This window comes from Pygocentrus nattereri, chromosome 14 (genome assembly GCF_015220715.1).
Source record: "Pygocentrus nattereri isolate fPygNat1 chromosome 14, fPygNat1.pri, whole genome shotgun sequence".
Taxonomy (NCBI): domain Eukaryota; kingdom Metazoa; phylum Chordata; class Actinopteri; order Characiformes; family Serrasalmidae; genus Pygocentrus; species Pygocentrus nattereri.
This window is the reverse complement of record NC_051224.1, coordinates 27,937,323-27,956,984: the sequence shown is the minus strand read 5'-3', so window position 1 is coordinate 27,956,984 and position 19,662 is coordinate 27,937,323. Positions and strand designations below refer to the sequence as shown.

The 19,662-nt window shown below is 37.6% G+C and overlaps 2 protein-coding genes across 4 annotated transcripts; both read right to left on the bottom strand.

The window, feature by feature from the left end:
• Window positions 1-327: 327 nt before the first annotated feature.
• Window positions 328-6,801, bottom strand: cenpx (centromere protein X). Its single transcript, XM_017717039.2, has 5 exons — window positions 6,593-6,801; window positions 6,454-6,505; window positions 6,248-6,301; window positions 4,363-4,451; window positions 328-2,109 (listed from the first exon to the last, which is right to left on the bottom strand). Exons 1-5 carry the CDS (start codon window positions 6,626-6,628, stop codon window positions 2,095-2,097), a joined length of 246 nt encoding a protein of 81 aa, XP_017572528.1. The 5' UTR covers window positions 6,629-6,801; the 3' UTR covers window positions 328-2,094.
• An 843-nt stretch (window positions 6,802-7,644) lies between these two features.
• On the bottom strand, window positions 7,645-18,825 carry LOC108438893 (transmembrane channel-like protein 6). Of its 3 annotated transcripts, XM_017717002.2 has the most exons (20): window positions 18,735-18,752; window positions 18,203-18,279; window positions 17,779-17,849; window positions 17,503-17,592; window positions 17,033-17,152; window positions 16,613-16,721; window positions 16,449-16,533; window positions 15,897-16,154; window positions 14,186-14,355; window positions 13,942-14,086; window positions 13,067-13,222; window positions 11,214-11,362; window positions 10,584-10,674; window positions 10,323-10,420; window positions 10,154-10,249; window positions 9,990-10,065; window positions 9,730-9,863; window positions 8,708-8,878; window positions 8,538-8,616; window positions 7,645-8,418 (listed from the first exon to the last, which is right to left on the bottom strand). In XM_017717002.2, exons 4-20 carry the CDS (start codon window positions 17,519-17,521, stop codon window positions 8,353-8,355), a joined length of 2,022 nt encoding a protein of 673 aa, XP_017572491.1. In that variant the 5' UTR covers window positions 17,522-17,592; window positions 17,779-17,849; window positions 18,203-18,279; window positions 18,735-18,752; the 3' UTR covers window positions 7,645-8,352. The 3 variants fall into 3 exon arrangements, with proteins under 3 accessions (XP_017572491.1, XP_017572490.1, XP_037400436.1); XM_017717001.2 differs by lacking the exon at window positions 17,779-17,849 and having other exon boundaries at window positions 18,735-18,825; XM_037544539.1 differs by lacking the exon at window positions 17,779-17,849 and having other exon boundaries at window positions 8,538-8,591; window positions 18,735-18,825.
• Window positions 18,826-19,662: the final 837 nt, after the last annotated feature.

Here is a 19,662-nt window from a genome sequence, read left to right as displayed (position 1 = left end):
CAAAGGGTTCTTTGAGTTCATAATTCAATATCAAACCATTTTCTTTACTAATAAACCCTTCACTTTTAAGTGTGAACTTTACAGTAACATGAGAAAGTAAACATGTTTTTTGACAATATTAAACCTACTTGATTACAGATCATTGTATTGTGATTTTTTACACATTTAAAAAAATTAGGACGCCAGGAAGCCATTTTTAGAAATGAGTGAAGAGTGGTGAGAAAGCTATAAAAAAAAAAAAAAATCTACAATATAATTGTAATAAAATTAATAATAGGTGATCAAATCTTGTGGCATATAACATGACAAACTACTGTAAAAACACAATTACTGTTTATGATTTACAATTTATTGATGCCATGTTTCACAAAACATTTTAAACATTCAAAAATACATTTTGGTATCTAGTTTATAAGATTAACATCTGAACTGTACAATTTCTTACTTCATTCATATATTCTTAACAGTAGCACATGCTTGTAATAACAATTGTACAATATTGTTCTAAAATCCACAAAGACCTCCAAAATTCATTCACATGAAGCTATGAAATTAGCCATTCAAAGAAAATGATGTAGAACAGCGAATTTAAAGAGTGGTGGAATGTAATAGGTTACATCCAGGGTTCTTTATTTTTCTTATTTTAAATATTCAAATTATTAATTCGCCGCAAAATGAATAACTACCTTCATCAAAGATCCAAACTGGTACATTTCATTGTGTGTGCATTTGGATAGGTTTACATCCATCAACAATGTATTTTCTTCCAGTAATCGGTCAGAATTGTGAAATACTAAATATGATGCTCTAGCTTGTTGTAAACAAATGCAAGCAGAATGTAATAGGACAAAACAATAGTGCACTAAATATAGTCTGTTACTGCAGATGTCTTCAAAATTGCAAATTTACATCCCAATGGAAAATGTCTTTTTCCAGACCACATTTTCTATATCTCAGGAGAACTTAAGGAGAATTCAATGGTGTGATAAATTTTTTTAATTTCTCTTATGAGAAATAGGAGATTAGCATAAGCATTTCATTTTGAGAAGTTCTGGAGACAAATCAGAAAAGCATGAGTTATCTTTGTGCTGTAATAAACTGCTGAAGCAATTCTGAGATATGGTTGAGATCTATATAACAAACTGATGATCTTGTTCATTACATTATGTTAGTATTTTTAAGTTAAACCTGGGATGAGTCAGACCCAAATTAGTTGAGGCTTCTGTCAGACAATATTTTAAGCTAGAAGTGAGAAAACTCAAGGGTTGTTTTAGGAGCCAAATTTCAGAAATAGGAGGAAAATGCTTAAATCTCAGAATATTTCTATCCTTTGTTTAGAAAGAAGAAATGTTCTTATGTTTAACATAAATTAATGTAACAAGATTTTATTTCAAGCATTTCAACATGTTCAAACATTGTAAAGGGTAATTATGTCTATTTCTTTATGTGTGGGCACAGGCTGACACTCACACACACATGCATATTCGAACACATACTGCTGCCACCTCAACTACCAGGATAGCTCTAACTAAACCACACTGCAGGAAGCAAAAAAAAAAAAAAAAAAAAAAAAAAAAAAAAACACACACAAGGAAAACTTCAAAGTGGCTGGGGGGTATAGTCCTTTTTCCTGACACTCATCATTTATGGGGCTCACTGCTTCCCTTATTACTCTAATTACTTCCAACTGCTTCAAGAGGTTTTGATGGGAGTACAGAAAAGCATGCTGGAAGCACCTGCTGCTCAGCCCTGCACAGGTGGCCTATAGAAACATGCGCACTCTAGTAAGGATGCTTCTCGAACCACTCTACAGGACCAGAAATCTACACAAAAAACTGCTAAACGGACTGTGCAGACATGAAGATGCATATATTTAAGCAACTGAAATGGTTTCCAACAAATTAGACTATTTTACAATCATCTCCGCGAGTCACATTGTGGTGTTTCCATTTACTACAAATTACAGCCGACTAAAGACTGCAGAACATAAATTTGTAGACTGTGGAAAATCACTTCTGCAAAAACAACAGGAAAGGTCCAGGCTGCATCAGTTGAGCAAAACTATGGCGCCATCTACTGACCCTTGACAGAGCATCAGAAATCCAAAAGCTGCAAGGAAAAATAAACAGTGTGACCAAGCAAAGAGATCACCAGAAAGTCAGACCTCTATAAGCTTCAGGAAAGGTCTTTTAAAGGGTAATTGCAACATTCCAAGTCATTCTGTAAACAAAGTCATTTAGGGGTCGTTTGATATAAAATGCTTCATTCCACAGAAACTTCAAAACTCAAAATTTCTCAAAACACTAATAGGCACTAGATGTCCTATTGAGTGAGACATTAATACCTCTGAAAGCTAGATCACAAAGTTATTATACAAAATTACATACTGATCAATGTTTATATTTAAAGCAAATAGCCCATTTTTTTCTTCCAGAAAAATCTTTTAACATTAATATTTTAACATATTAAATCTCAGAGAATAAAATATAATATTTTATATATACACTGCTCAAAAAAATAAAGGGAACACTCAAATAACACACAAAATTAAAGTGGAAAAACACACTACAGGCTGATCCAACTTTGATGTAATGTCCTTAAAACAAGTCAAAATTAGGCTCAGTATTGTGTGTGGCCTCCACGTGCCTGTATGACCTCCCTACAACACCTGGGCATGCTCCTGATGAGGTGGCAGATGGTCTCCTGAGGGGTCTCCTCCCAGACCTGGACTAAAGCATCCGCCAACTCCTGGACAGTCTGTGGTGCAACGTGGCGTTGGTGGATGGAATGAGACATGATGTCCCAAATGTGCTCAATCGGATTCAGGTCTGGGGAACGGGCGGGTCAGTCCATAGCTTCAATGCCTTCATCTTGCAGGAACTGCTGACACACTCCAGCCACATGAGGTCCTGCATTAGGAGGAACCCAGGGCCAACCGCACCAGCATATGGTCTCACAAGGGGTCTGAGGATCTCATCTCGGTACCTAATGGCAGTCAGGCTACCTCTGGCGAGCACATGGAGGGCTGTGCGGCCCTCCAAAGAAATGCCACCCCACACCATTACTGACCCACGGTCATGCAGAAGGATGTTGCAGGCAGCAGGTCACGTCTGTCACATGTGCTCAGTGTGAACCTGCTTTCATCTATGAAGAGCACAGGGCGCCAGGGGCGAATTTGCCAATCCTGGTGTTCTCTGGCAAATGGCAAGCATCCTGCACAGTGTTTGGCTGTGAGCACAACCCCCATCTGTAGACGTCGGGCCCTCATACCATCCTCATGGAGTCGGTTTCTAACCGTTTGTGCAGACACATGCACATTTGTGGCCTGCTGGAGGTCATTTTGCAGGGCTCTGGCAGTGCTCCTCCTGTTCCTCCTTGCACAAAGGTGGAGGTAGCGGTCCTGTTGCTGGGTTGTTGCCCTCCTCCACGTCTCCTGGTGTACTGACCGGTCTCCTGGTAGCACCTCCAGCCTCTGGACACTACGCTGACAGACACAGCAAACCTTCTTGCCAAAGCTCGCATTGATGTGCCATCCTGGATGAGCTGCACTACCTGAGCCACTTGTGTGGGTTGTAGAGTCCGTCTCATGCTACCATGAGTGTGAAAGCACCACCAACATTCAAAAGTGACCAAAACATCAGCCAGAAAGCATAGGTACTGAGAAGTGGTCTGTGGTCCCCACCTGCAGAACCACTCCTTTATTGAGTGTGTCTTGCTAATTGACAATAATTTCCACCTGTTGTCTATTCCATTTGCACAACAGCATGTGAAATTGATTGTCAGTGTTGCTTCCTAAGTGGACAGTTTGATTTCACAGAAGTTTGATTTACTTGGAATTATATTGTGTTGTTTAAGTGTTCCTTTTATTTTTTTGAGCAGTGTATATATACACACACACACACACACATACATACATACATACATACACACACACACACACACATACACACACACATACATACATACATATACACACACACACACACACACACACGGGTAGGTTGACTAGTAATTTTGGATATAAAATATGGCTATATTTGCACTGCAACTTCTTGTTCCCATCACCATCATTGTACAGAAATCGAACTTGGAAAGAGTCAGTCTTAAGAAATAGTACTAACTGTCTTACAAACAAAGATCATGACACAAAATTTCTTTAATGGCAAAGAGAATCTGCCACTCAACCCACCTCAGGTCCAAACAAATATGTTACAATAATGTTTGATTCCCAAAAGAAAAGCTCAAATTGTAAAATGAGTCTGAACATAGTCTGCAACTTAGCAAATTAAGTGAAACAGTTCAATGTGTAAATTGTCTTACACTTAGACACTTGCAGGTTTGTTGAATATCTTACATACTCACCAACTGAGGCAAAACTTTCTCAACATGCTCCAAATCCACACCGAGGCTGTCTTCATTCTCAGCCTGTTTCATGGCTCGCTGAGCTGCTTCTGAATACAGGGAATCAATGTTAGAATTTCAAGTGAATGAATGTAAGAAAAGAAGTATGCTGATGATGTTGGACTGTGTGTGAATATATATGTCTGCATGCCCTGCGATGGACTGGTGAGCTCCCCCCATGACCCGGAAGGATATGCGTCTTAGAAGGGGTGCGTGTGTGTTGGAAGATGTTGGTGTACCGCCTGACAAGAAGTTAGTGTTATTAACACGTGTTTATAAGAACAATCACTTAGCTGCCCCAGAGAAATCTTCCAAACAGTTGCCCCTGGTCGATATCTTGTTTTGTCCTCTTTATTTCTTGAGACAATTTTAACAAAGCCATTTTCCACCACATTTCCACAAGACTGAAAGACTGTCAGCTACCTCGTGGATGACTAGCTAGTGATGTGACGTTTGAAGCGAGGCACCGGACCCTGTGTCAAGTAAAAAGGGGCATGCCAGATGAAGCCCCAGTTCGAGGCTTGTATCGTTACCGTAAAAATCATGTGACTGATGACAAACGAGGCCTTCTCGGATTCTATGGGGCATGTGATCGTTTCATTTTGAGTATCGCTACCGCATAAAGAAGGTTCGAGCCTCGCGGCACTTCGTGGGTTTTGAATTGGCATTTGGTGTTGGTGAGAGGTAGGCTAATGGAGTGTGCGTTGGTTAAGTGTCAGAGTTAGTGGTTAAAGTTCAGTTACTATATCATAGATTATATCAGCTATTATTATTATACTGCATTATATTATATTATTAGGTTAGTGTTTAGTAGGCTACTTGACTTCAGTGTTACTTAGTATTACACACACACACACACACACACACACACACACACACACATACAGACTAATATATATCCTATATACATATACATTATTATCTATTATTATTATAACAGAGCGTAGGCTAGTGCCATGTGAAAGGGTATTCTCTAAAGCTGGGGAGACTGTATCAGAGAAAAGGAATCGCCTCAATCCCAACACAGTTAAAACGCTTCTTTTTTTTAATAAGAATTTATATAGAAGTTATATTTGTCCCTTTCTCCATACTGCTCTGTTGTGGTTTACTGTCATTCACTCCCAGTTCCATAAGCACTCTTGCATTCCCTGCCAGTGTATATCATTGATGTATTTATTTTGTTCACCATCACAACACTCAACTAATAATATTTCCATGCAAGAACACACTTCTATATTCATTGAGAAATAGTTTATTTTATACATAGACTTTCCAGGATAGTCTGGCTGAGGATTAATTTAGTCTGTCATATATCCCTTTGCACAGCAGGTGTCACTAGTGAGAGCGATCACTACGCCTAGCAGTGACTCGGGCAAACTATATGCGAGCCAAAAGTTGCCCACATTTAAAACAAAAAGCTTTTAAAAAGGGGAAGCACTTGCTACCCTCCACTACCTCGCCTAGTGGCAGCGTGCAACAGTGGAAGCCCCACCCAACAGGAAAGTCGTTGTAACGGTCAGGCTTTTGCATTAGTGGTTTTGAGAGGTGGTTTTAAGTTGTAAGTTAAGGCGTGGTTTGAAACTAGCTGAGATGCGCCCCTCAAAAGGGCAGTGTTCTGGCAACCGCATCTGAGGTTCTCCTGCGCCATCACTCACGCGGTATGTGGCCCAGTTATGGGCCATATCAAATTAGCTATCTCGCTACTTGTTAGAAAATATGACCCTTTATAATACAAATCCCTAAGGTACAACACAAGCTGTTTATCATGTAAATTAGCTGCTAGGTTAGCTTGGTAGCCAAATTAACTGGCTTAATCTAAATCATATGCTTGACTGGCATAACTTACCTATAACGAAAATTTTCAACATCTCGGCCATGAGACTGACGGCATCGTTACTGGCTGACGGAAAACAAGGAAACAATCTTCGTTAGCAAGGTGACGAAAGCGAAAACCAACCGTGTTCAAGCAGTTAGCTAAGCTAAATTACTTCAGCCTCCCTCAGACAACGACAACTGAGTGGATTTTCTTTCGGGCTGCGATTTTTATCAGACCTTTGGTTTTGTCGTCCTTGAAAAACAGCGTCAAAACTTTGCTGACGGTCTCCTACAAATACATGCAGCGTTAAAGTTGTTGAATTTTTGGACAACTGACATCAAGCTATTAGTAAACTCCGTTTCGGTTTAAACCGACCTTTTTGAAGATTGTTTCGGGTCCTGCACCAGCCATTCTTTCAACATAAGCGCGCCACTTTTATCATTGGTTGCGTCACTTCTTCTTCCCTCTAACGTACTACACCAAGTGAGGCTGGCTCGGCTGCCATCTTACTGTGACTGCACGCATTAGCGGAGAAAAGGCAGTTTATGCAGATGTTTTGTCCAGAAAAGCATCAAAGACGCTGTGACAACTCTTCGGTTAGTTAAAATATAATATAAATATAAAAAAATAAGATCAATACACTTCCTTCACTTCCAGAAAACGTACATGCATTTCACACAAAGTTTTATTAAGTGTCTAAAAACACATGTTCACAAATACTGTGATCTAAATCGGTCCTCTGGCTTAATAAGGTCGGTACATTGCCAGCTGTTTGCCACTGCTGGTCCAGATTTTCGTCCTGCCTACACTCTCAGAAAGAAAGGTGCGACGCTGTCACTGGGGCAGTACTCTCCTTGTCACTGTTGTGGTACTCTCAGGGGTACATCTCAGTACATTTAGTCAGGGAACATAACTGAACCATAATCCACTGAAATTATATGTTCTAAGTTGTACTGACTCCACACACCCGGTCTCAGTGCCAGGCTTTTTATTAAATGGTTCTGTTTTTTTTTTTTAATTGTTTATGAAAAGATACAAATAACTACTTTTCCACTGGGAAATACTTATTTAATGTACACAATTGAACCTTAAAACCACGGTTGTACCTTTGAGGGAACATTTACACCTTGTACCTTGATGAACGAATCATGTACCTGCATGGTACCTTTATTTCTGCACACTGTACAAGCTCTAATTAGTTTATAATCTCCTCAAGCAGGTTTTAAATGCCCATTATTTTACAAAATAAACTAAGACAAACATTACAACCAACTGAGAGAAAAACATGACTAGGCCTAAAATAAAATTATTTTACAGAAAATGTAGCCGACACTGTGCTGGATTAAAATGATTTACTAAACTAATTTACAAAGTATAAAAAGGAAGGAAGGAAAATAAGGAAATTGGAAAATGAAAATGAGTGATGATAAGAGGAATTTTGTTTAATACTGCTTAACCACCAGTGGGCTGCTGGTAAAATGCTGACCAAAACACCAGTGTACCACCAGCTTTGCTATCAGTGGGCCAACAGTGGCCTACTATTCTCTAGTTATCAGGGTAAACGTGTGACATTATGTAATATGTCACTTGACATGCTACACCATTAAATTACAAGTGGAAAGTGTGAATTATAAAGGTAGAATGTAAGAAAACCACAAATTAATGACGTATTAACACAGACATTGTCATTAACATTGTTAATGATAATATGAAACAGCATATTAGAATGTCACCAAAACACTGAACTGCAGGCTATATATTTAGCACAATACCAGTGCCTAGTGGTACATTGTGGTGCTGAATTGCACATGCCCATAAGGACCACAAAGCTATAGGGTGTCTCCTTTCTTATTTTGTTGTGCAAAGAGGTGCCAACGAGCTCCCTCTATGCACACTTGGTGCGGCTTTAGTGGGACCTGCATCAACAAATTCAGCAGCAGTCTCACGCAGAATTCCTTGGGATACAGACTACAACCAATCAAACTGGATGATTTTGTTTCGCAGCTGCGTAACCAACATAGAGGAACCCATTCAGATGTAAATTAAAATATATTTATTTATTAATTTAACTTGTCATTTTAGGAGCTTAACCCACTTCATTACTCAAGAGCAAATATTAAATCAGGAACAGATATTTAAAGTCCTTGTTGCTCATGGAGCACTTGCAGCTTATTTATGAGAAACTTCTTATCTTCGACCTCCTAGAAAAACAGAAAAACATTATTAAATACAATATATACAAAAAACCATGAAAGTAGTGAAGAAAGAAAGTACTGGACTGGAAGCTAAGTTTATTTTTCTACTGTAATTTTCTACTTGCATTTTCAATTTGCTTCTGCAACAAGGCCATTATTCTTCTCTGACCATCTCCAACCTGAATGTGAATGTAAATAAGAAGTCTAGGGACAAAAATATATCATGGTCAAAACTGAATCAAAGCAACCAAGAAAAGAGAACCATACAAAATCATCATTATAGCCCCACACTTACAGGAAAACTCCTGCAATGGTGAAGAGAAAGAGGGGGTTCTCTAACACTGTGTATGCCCAGCTGAGCCAGGTCAGGCTGGGGTTGAATGTCGTTAGGCACCTCCACTCCCTCCCTGCCTGAAACATACTGGAGAGCATCCTGAAGGGCCCACAGGTAGATGATGGCTCAAGTCTGAGAGCAGAGAGTAGCATGCAGAGAATTTTTGCATGTAAGTACAATGGTTAGTACAGTGGCTCTGGTAGTGCAGGATGAAGAAAACAGCGTACTTGTGTCTGATAATGCCTTAAATGTTTGATCACTGCAAGCACTGTGTATTGTTCTGTAGTTAATACAGTAGTATTAACAGTAGTTAACATGTAGTCAGTAGTTAACATGCTGTTATCTGCTAATGTTTGGAAAATGCTGCAAACCAGGCTTCTAAGGAGTGCCATCGAGGATGCATGTAAAAATGCCACAAACAACTACTTCCAATTCAAATATTTACAACAAAACGAATGACTCTCCAGTAGGAGTTGCTTTGCATAAATAAAAAGCGTGAACTTTGTTGTGTACCTGACAATGTGTACAATTTTTTTGCACAGTAAGTTTTTTTTTTATGAGGAAACTGGTGTGTGCATAGCTTGTTTTCCCTGCACCAATACACAAGATTCATACTTGAAGACCTTGATTCAATTGAATGAGGGATATAACGGCAAGGAAAATGCATCACATTTACATTTACGGCATTTGGCTGACGCTCTTGTCCAGAGCGACTTACAATTTGATCATTTTACATAGGTAGGCCAAGGCCGTGTTAGGAGTCTTGCCCAAGGACTCTTATTGGTATAGTGTAGGGTGTTTGCCCAGGTGGGGATTGAACCCCAGTCTACAAGGCAGAGCTGTTAACCACTACACTATCCCAACCACATCACTGTATAACACCCAGGACTGGAATTAAGAAACACTGATGACACATTATCGGGGAATTGCACCAATACATTTAAAGTCTGTCTGTGTGAAGGAAACCAAATGGGTCTTCATACCTCCACATTGTGTATGTGATGCCTGCAGCGGCTCCAAGGAATGAGGGGAAACAGAGAAGTGAGATGAAGAGAGTTGTCATCTGTGTGGCTCTCCATGCCTTCCTGGGTGCTTGGCAGTTCATCATCAGACTAGCCTGTTAAAATGATTGGACTAGTATGCAATAAAAGTGACGGCAACAAATAAACATAACAAATGAACTGTATATGAATCTCATTATTCACAACACAAATATAATTTACTGATTTCCAAAGCATATTACCCTTTTTAAGTAAAACAAAAGTATCAGTTTCACAATCTGAAATGTGGGCAACAGTGGGGAAAATAGAACCCCAAACCTGAAAAAATATAAGGGAGAAAAGATATCAAATCAAAAGTTTGCAAGGGTTATACATCTTATGTCTTTCATATAGGTAGTAACATTACCAAGCAAGTGTCTGGCCGTAAATGAGTTCCAAAACATTTCGCGCAATATCAAATGCGGGCTTTCTCTTTCTTCTTAATACTCCCTGGGTGAAAACCCTGTGGAAATAATAAGGTTGAGAAGATAAACTTCTAGTAACAGCATTTCTAAAAAGCTATAAGAATGACTTACCTCCAAAGAAAATCTCCAAAAATGGTGTGCAGCACACCAAATATTAGATCCATCAATAGGAAACGATAAAGATCCTGACCAACAAACGTCTCCCAGCACTAATCACAAAAACGGGAAACATTAATAGGAAATTTGGTCAGTTATTAGTAAGTATTCTGAATGAAAGCCTGACTACAAATAAAGAGAAAACAAGAAAAGTCAGTATGCCAATTACCATAATGTATCCATTTTTTAAAATGCAAATAAAATGTCACACTTTACCTCAAGCTTTGTTCCATTTTTTGGAGTTGCAGTACTGCCCATCCATCGATAACAAAGAACAGCAAGAGTACTTACTTTCAAAAACAAATTCCTACCAAAAAAAGTACAGATTTACCAATATATTTCAGCGTATTGCATCACATTATTCCCATGACCTGAAACATTGTGAGAAACTTCCTGATATTATTACAGGCCTCCATTGGGACTCTTTGTGCTCTACATATCTACATGTTTTATGTGTGTCATTTAAAGAGAAGAAACAGTCATGAGAAAAAATAAATAAATAAAATATAATATGTGTCATAACTCCTGCACAGGCCACATTTTATGTTAAACTATAATTGTGGATTAAAATCTGGAAGAGTGTGTTCTCTGTAGAGGATGTATACTTATTTTTACTTAAAAACAGCTAAACAAAATTTTGCATATGACTGCATGCCATGTATGTGTTTGTGCACAGTGACAACACAGACAACATGCTTATGATATTTGAAATAGGTCATACTTGCTGTATTTTTTTAATAAGACAAATATTAAGGTAAAAACATAGCAGACTTCTGTTCATGCTTGCTCATGACTACTTCACCAAATCTAAATGTGAATTTGAAAAGTGACAGTTCATGCACTGACCTTATGATGGAAACATAAATGCAAAGGCTAAGTGAATCATAGCTCTCCATCCATGCCACCATATTGAAAACACTAGGCATCAGATGATTTAGACCACATACTAGTAGCGGCAGTGCCAGCAAATTCTCATCTGACCCTATATTACTGACCTATAGATCAAAAACAATGAAACAGAGAGAAAAAAGGACATATGTCACATATCAAGCCTACATTAAGTTAAGTGATACTTTTTTAATCCCACAAACGGGGAAATTCCAGCACACTTGCCCGGAGCGGTGGGCAGCCCTATCCATGACGCCCGGGGAGCAATTGGGGGTTAGATGTCTTGCTCAAGGACACCTCAGTCATGGACTGTCGGTGCTGGGGATCAAACCGGCAACCGGCAATGAACTGTATACGAATGTCATTATTCACAACACAAATATAATTTACTGATTTCCAAAGCATATTACCCTTTTTAAGTAAAACAAAAGTATCAGTTTAACAATCTGAAATGTGGGCAACAGTAGGGAAAATAGAACCCCAAACCTGGAAAAATATAAGGGAGAAAAGATATCAAACTAAATGTTTCCGGTCACAGGGCCAGTTCCCTAACCTCCAGCCCACGACTGCCCCCTTAGCTTAATAGTTAAAGCATTAATCAATTAGTTTCACATCAGCTCTGTTCAGGCTCTCACAGAGAGCTACAGTGCAAAGCAAATTTAACATTGTAAAAATGAATTGAATATTACATACACGTTTCAAGACCTAATCAGCAAGTCCAATTTTCACATTTCAGTCTGCCTTTGGCATGGCATGTTATTAAACTGGGCTGCATTGTTGCAAACGTACATAGTGTTAATTTTCACAGGAACGTTACTTTTTTGAGTAGAGTTAAATCATACTGTTACTCATTTGCTTTTACTTTCAGTTACTTTCTAATGAAGTACTTTTACTTCTCTACTTACTTCTTTAACTTTTAATAATATGACAGTAAAAAAATATGTGTGCACTGCAGCTCATGAACAAATTGGAAGAAATACATTTAAATTTAAAACATTTACGTTTGAAAGCCAATCAGAACACAGCACTGATGAGTTTAGACATGCTTATGTTGTGGAGAAAGAAAAAGGAAAATGTTACAAGCACACACAAGGAACAGAATTTATCCAGTTTGGCAATAATTGGCAAAATAACATTTTAATTATGTTCAAATTGAACTCAAATGAAGTAATTTTAAGCTTTCTAGACTAGAGCTACAGCAGTTTGGGTTGTTAACTTCATGATAGAAATAGGTCGATAGTTGATGGAATCCTACAGATTTTAGCAAGTAGTCCCTTGTCTAAAGGCCTTTTTCTTTTTATTGCTTCTTTTATGTCTTTAAAAATGGGGGTGGCAGATGGTAGAATAGACATTGATCGATAGGCTAATAGACATTGAGTTCTGCACTGGAAGTTATGCAAGTATCCCATCAAAAGAAAATTCAGGGCATTTAATATACATTTTTCCTTTAATTTCTGTAGCCTTTTTAAATGTCAGCGAGCAAAATCAACACTATGTGGCAAAGGAAAAAATAAGTCATGAGTAAACCATTAGACTTAACAGCTATGTTCTAGATATCATCTCTGAGGTCGCTGACAAGTATCAAGTGAGAAGTGACAAGTGGCAAGTGACAAGTAATAAGGGGTGTAAACAAGACACGACTGGTCTGCAGCTATGTTAGCATGTTTCGCAATGTGATTTCTACTGATATCTGTTTTTCTGCTGCATACACAAATATTTCTGAATTATAGGATGCTAAGTGCTAAAAAAGTAACCTTTCACCTAATGCATGACGACCACCCACTCCACAGTTGCTTTCATGTCTTCCTTACATTTTCTCTGTCTTCAGAGAAGACGTAGACAGTCAACACACAGCAGAAAATGCAGGTCAGAGAAATACCCCATGCGGTGAAACAAAGAGCCATCCAGATCAGCCTGGTTTTCAGTTTCCCTTTTGGATTTCCAGAGTGAAGCTCATAAAGCATCTCCTATCAAAAGAGAAACACTAACATTTGAAAAGGACAAAATTTTCACCTAAAAGGGCAACAAGATCTAAACTGCTATTCTTGATACTACCATGTTGTGCTGAGAATGGTTCACCACTCAAGTAATATCAGTGGTGTGGTCCTTTCCCTCCCATGAATGCTGTAGATAGGGGATTACAAATTGTACGGCAACTGTTGGGCTTCAGTAAGTAATTGTATACAGTATTTCATAATTACTAAAACTTTTTTGGAGATACAAAAATAATTCATTTTACCACTGTAACATACACAGTCCACACGAGAGCACATGGGACATTACACATTTTTATGGACCTTTTTGTGGACTTATCCACTTGTTCATCCTATGGACTTACAATTTCATTATATTACAGAGGTAGGCGATTGTAGTATTAGGAGTCTTGCCCAAACACTCTTGTTGGTATGTGAGCTTGCCCAAGCAGGAAGGTGACAGTGTTTCATACATTGCTATACCAACCCACTTGATACTCATCATTTATACTGTAACTGATTGATACATTTGTTTTAATCATAGAACATTGTGTTACATTTGAAGAGCAGACAAAAGCAGCTTGACTATCACACCCATGCATACTTCTCTTTTTTTCTTAACCTCATCTCAGTTTCAAATGCTATTTAAATCCGCTGTCTCTATGCATCTGTGTAGATATCCTTTAGTCTTGCTTAGACCAAAATTCTCTCACCTTTAGTTGTGTGCAGAGGTTCTCTGACTGCATTCGAACAGATGTCATTTTGCTAAGTTTGAAATCCCAACAGCTGAAGACCTTCAAAGCCAAGTTGCCATGAGATTTATACATGTGAAAACTCCCCCCTAATGTCCTAAACACACTGTTCAAGAAAAAATAAAAATATATAAATTCATTCATGGACTATCTTTTTTAAAGGCAGGTAAGACATTTTTTAATCTGGACAGACAAACAAACTAACCTGTAGACAAGCATTATGCAGGTGGCAAACAGACCTGTCCCAATAGTTAGTAAATATGCCAGGCGTATGTTGTATGAATTGTAAGGCTTAGTTTTGTTGCCAGAGCTGCAGTTATTTTCCTCTGTATAGTTGTAATAGCCATAAAACATTGAAGAGTCAGTAAGGATGCCCTAATGGAAAATAAAAACATTATTAAACAAACTTGTCCAGTTAAGTGGAGCAGAGTCCTCAAATACTTATAGGCCATGGCACACTGGCACAACTTTCTCCAATATACACCAAAAACAAACAAAAAAAAAAAACCTTGGGTAAGTATGCTATACCTGTGTGTGACTGCTTTCTCTACACTGCCCCACCCCAAGCATGTACATTGTTGGGTTGTCAGTTCTTATTCTAGAGACTACAGGGCCAGCTGCCAATCATAGGCTATCTTGGCTCAGTGAAACTTACATACAACTATTTACAGGTTGCAAGTTGTGTGAACCAAAATTTCTGTGTACAGTGTAAAAATGATCAAAATTGCATTTAACACATTTGATTATTTTACTAGTTAGCAAGATGAGTTGGTGTTTGTCATGTATTGTGTCATTCTGGCTACATAAAATCATATAAAATTTGTTTTCATCCTGCAGTCACATCGTTGTATTATTTCTCAAGAGAAGAAAAAAAAATAACCTAGTTACATACAGTCATATGCAAACAGGGTGGCCCCATCAAACTGCACTCTTAAAATTATGGTTCTTCAAGGATAGTTTAGTAAAGAAAATTAGCACTCAAAGAACCTATTGAACACTCAAAGAACATATTGCGTGATTAAAGGGTTCCTTGCATGGTGAAAGTGTTTTTCAGCTTGAAGGTGAGAAAACTGTATATGTTTCCATATATAACATTCTACATAGCCCCAGAAATGGTTCTTTTATTGTAACAAGCTTGTCACTGTAAGAACAGCAGAACCATTTTTGATGCTATATAAAAGCCTTTTCAAAAAGGTTATATATAGAACTATATACAGTACATTCACCATCAAGTTGAAGAACCATTTCACGATGCAGAGAACCCTTGCATCATGCAAAGGGTTCTTTAAGTGTTCATGCTTCTATATAGAGCCATTGTCATTGTCAAGTGTGTATATGTCTTGTTGATTTTCTAAGTGAAAATAAGTTAACACATGTAACTTCAAAGAACAAAGTCTACAAAGAACACACTTCTCAGCAACTAAATAAAAATGTAAAATTTGCAGAAAAAATATGAGCAACTCTTCAAACTGTTGTATGTAACTGTAGATCATGACATAGCAGGCGAACAAAGCAAAAAAATGCTCACACAAGCCGATGCAACAAGTGGCTACTGACTAGCTAACTGGTTATCGCTAATAAGAAACAGTATTCCAAAAGACTATGGTCTGTTTTATTTTATTGTTCCTGATGTATGAATGCAGTTGAAATAATACTGCTTATTGTTATTGTGTGGTGTGTTATCAGCATTTTGATTCATGCAATTTGATTCAACTTTTCACAAAGTTCACATGGTTTCAACGGTTGTGGCTGAATTTCAAAAAGTTTCAAATTAGTTGCAGGAAACTCGTTATTATGTGATGCACATAAAAATCAGTGTTTCATGAAAAGACCATAAAAAGCTAGCCAACATCTTGGGGAATGTTGGGTCAGTATGTCACATTTTTTTTAAGTTTTAGAAGTTTTAAAAGTCTTACTGTGCCAGTAAAAATGTTGAGGCCCATGAAAATCTTCTTGTTAGCACTGTGATGTGGGTGATGGATTACTTCAGGCAGGACCAGGAAAACGTTGATGATCAGAGAGAGGAAGATGTTATACAGCAGTAGAGTCCTGAGGAAGAGGAAATAAGAGAGTGCTCCAGTTCCAAAACGCCCGCTAACCTTCTTCAACGTCCCATGCCAAAGCTGCACAGAGGTCAGCAGGGAATGAACACCCTGTCGAGCGCCACGAAGGCTCTGTGAAACACACATACATACACATATCCAAGAAAAAAACACATGAATATAGCACTGTAAAAGAGGCCTTTCATGCTTGATAGACTATATAGTAATGTTAAACAGATACTTCACTAACAAATTCTAATGAATAAAAATGGTAATTCGTACAACTGAGCATGATTTAATTTGCATAAAATGAACTGGCCTCTACTCTATAATGGTGAATTATTATGAGCTGCCAGTTTTTGTAGAAAATATTTCTTGAGAATAACTGAGATTACTCAGTTACCTTTGCAATAAAAACAAATTCACCTTTCTAAGGCGTACTTGAAAGTGACTATTTCTTGAAGTTTCCACTGAAAGAATTTGACCCTTTCTCTCACGACACAGCAGTGCTCTGGAGAAAGATTTGAATTGCAAAGCATCATTACCTGACTGTATCTTAAGTCACTAGAGGTTTTAAAATGCTATCATACCTGAGTTCACTTTTCTCAGTCAGACTCATGGGCATCATACGCAGCTTACGCACACACTCATCAAGAGGCAGAGTCTGTAGGGTCCTCAGCAGATGCCTCATTCGGGGCACTACGGCCCACAAAGATTGTACACATCCAGACACATGCACACATTAAAAGATTAACATAATCAAGCAATCAGACTGGCTCAGTACATGATTATTTGCATTTGAGATAAAACATGAATAGGGCTGCACAATAATGCTTTGTTATTATTTTAAAATTGGTCTATGCAGTAATAGAAGACTTATCATTTTTTTTAATAATTAAAAAAATATATTTTTTTCCTGTAATATGTGAGCATTAACTTTTCTGCTTTTAAAAAAATGACACTTCATATTCATGTACTGACAGACTGTATGTAAACATATGTGTCCTAACCCTCGTGAATAAGGCCTTCATGAGATTCCATGTCATAGTCTCTGTTGCTGGTTCCGGGGACCTGGGAACTATCTCTCACAGAAGAGTGATCCCGCTGCGAGAGGACAGCTGCACTCCATCCTTATGACATGGAAAGAAGGCTTTGTATTCTGTTATGTTAAAGATAAGCTTTAAAAAATCATAAAGAATCTGATATGAAGTTGTAAAATATTACATTGACGAGTAGCTACCACTGATTCTTAATTACGTGTCATAAGTTGTTGTAGAAAGTATGTTTTAAGATTAATTGAGATTATCTAAGTGGCTTACACTTAAAAGACATTTTGTTAATAAGTACTAAACAGTGGCCTAAGTGCATATTTTCTTTGTGCCATTATGTTGAAAGTGAGAAGAATTCAGCTTAAAGTAACTGTAGCAAAAAGTAATGTAACACAGACTGTATTGATATGGAATAATGAATGCCATCTTACCCACTGAGCGACTTGGCATGGATGATAACACCTTTTGAGTGGCAGCAGACCACTTATTCCTGGTGAAAGCACTTGTCAGCTCAGTCTTATCTATGCACGCCGGGCCAAAAAATAGGCAAAAGCACAAGGTTTTATGTTTATATTTGACCTGACCTAAAAAGTAATAGGTCAGAGCAAATATAAACATAGAGAAGTCCTCTAACACAATCTATACATTCCAACACACTTAAAAAAATATTTCCTTAAAAACAATGCCATTTGCAAGGTTATTTAGACCTCCAAAAGTGCTTTTCAGTGGCAGCTGTGTCCAGACTTTTTATCTTGGGGTCAAGGGTTAATGTTTTTGCCTGAGGGCCAAAAAGAAAAAAAATGCAAATAAAAAAGGTAGGTGTTTTAAATTGAGATTGTAAAATTGTATTTTATAACACTGCAAAAAAATAGTTAAGAACATACAAAAATATTACTGATATAATAAAAGCAATATTACTAATGATAAGAAAATTTGATAATTTGTATAATAATATGTAATATTATTTAGTAATATAAAACAATTTTCTCATTGTGATGGAGTGGGTTTGGAATAACTTTCTGGTAGGCCAAATAAAACTTTAGCCTGCATGACACTCTTTGAGCAGTTTTTCGCACATCTTTTTTTCAGATTGTATAGTGTTCACAGTTACAGAATTTTACTCATACTTACTGTTGTCCATAACGTGCATCTCAACTGTCTCAAAGTCATCATCTGTATCGGAACTTGTTTCACTGTCCTCCGAGTGCCTAGAGACAGAAGGTCAGTAGTGTGCACACATGTAACACAAAAACCTCATGCATATTTTCATGTGAAAGGAAATACTTATCAAAGCAGATAATCCATAAATAATCATAACAGAAAAGGCAGGAAGCAAAGAGAAATACTTTCTATCAATGCATTCTAGCAATAATACAGGTGACAAAATTCATGGGATCAATCACAAAGATGATTCAGCATCAAAACAGCAGTAAAAGGTAATTAATAGATAAAACAGCAGCATGTACAAGCAGATCATAAACAAGGTATGTGAATTTGCAGAAGCACTTCCCATTTCAGAGATAACTGAATAACATTGAAAGTCATAAACCGTGACAATGGTGGATAAGAACAATTTTTTTGAGAAATATAAAGGAACAAAATATTTTAATGGTAATTCTGCCAGTTATTGTTAGAGAAATTATTTTAGATCTTTTTAACTCACTCAGAATGCAGTTCCAAACCATTGTTGACAATGCAAGCCATCCCAGCAATGTGTGAGAAGTTTTCTGTGCCTCTTTGCTTTCTTAGGTTAATCCCCACCCACACACACACACACACACACACACGCATGCACATTCACACATTTCTAAGTACAATTCTGTGTTCAGTCATCTGAGAAGGAGTTTGGCAGTACCACATGGTGGAGAAGCTAAACAACCAATAACAGGATGCCAGCTAATATGTAACCCCCAATTTGTCTATTTTAATTTTAGCTTGTTGAGATTTGGACTTCAGTGGGGAAATTCACAAATTGAAGTTAAAGCCACTGGTTAAGACTCTGATATTCCTCTACATTACATTTTAATTGAACTGAGTCATTCAGTCTATGGTGCCTGGGTGGAATCTTTTGTAAGACTTCATCACCAATTTTGGAGAGGGAATATACTTTATGTAACCTCCAGTTGCCATTCTCCTAAATTTCAACAGTACGGGCAAAATAATGCTTTTTGAAATGATCTGTCCATTCTATTCTGTCACTTACTCAAAGAAAAATTCCAAATAACCAAAAAAACATCTAGCATTAAGCTGAAAAATCTTACAACAATCTTATAATGAGCAGTATAATATATCTTGACTACTTTGACTGTTTTCAGCTGGCAAATTGTATTTTTTTTTGTATTGAATGCATAGCAGGGTTGTCAAACAGACTTGCTTCAACTCAGCAGTTAATTTTCATCTGTAGCATGTTTAAAACATGTGGTAGAGCAGAAAAAACACTAGACTGTGCTGGGCAATGGCCCTCTGATTTTGGACACCCCTGATGTAGAGCCTTGTGTGCTGAAGTATTTCCTCTTAATCAATGTAGCAGTATACTGCCACCTTAAGGAATCTATCCAAACTAAACATCAAGGTGGGTGAAACGTATCAAT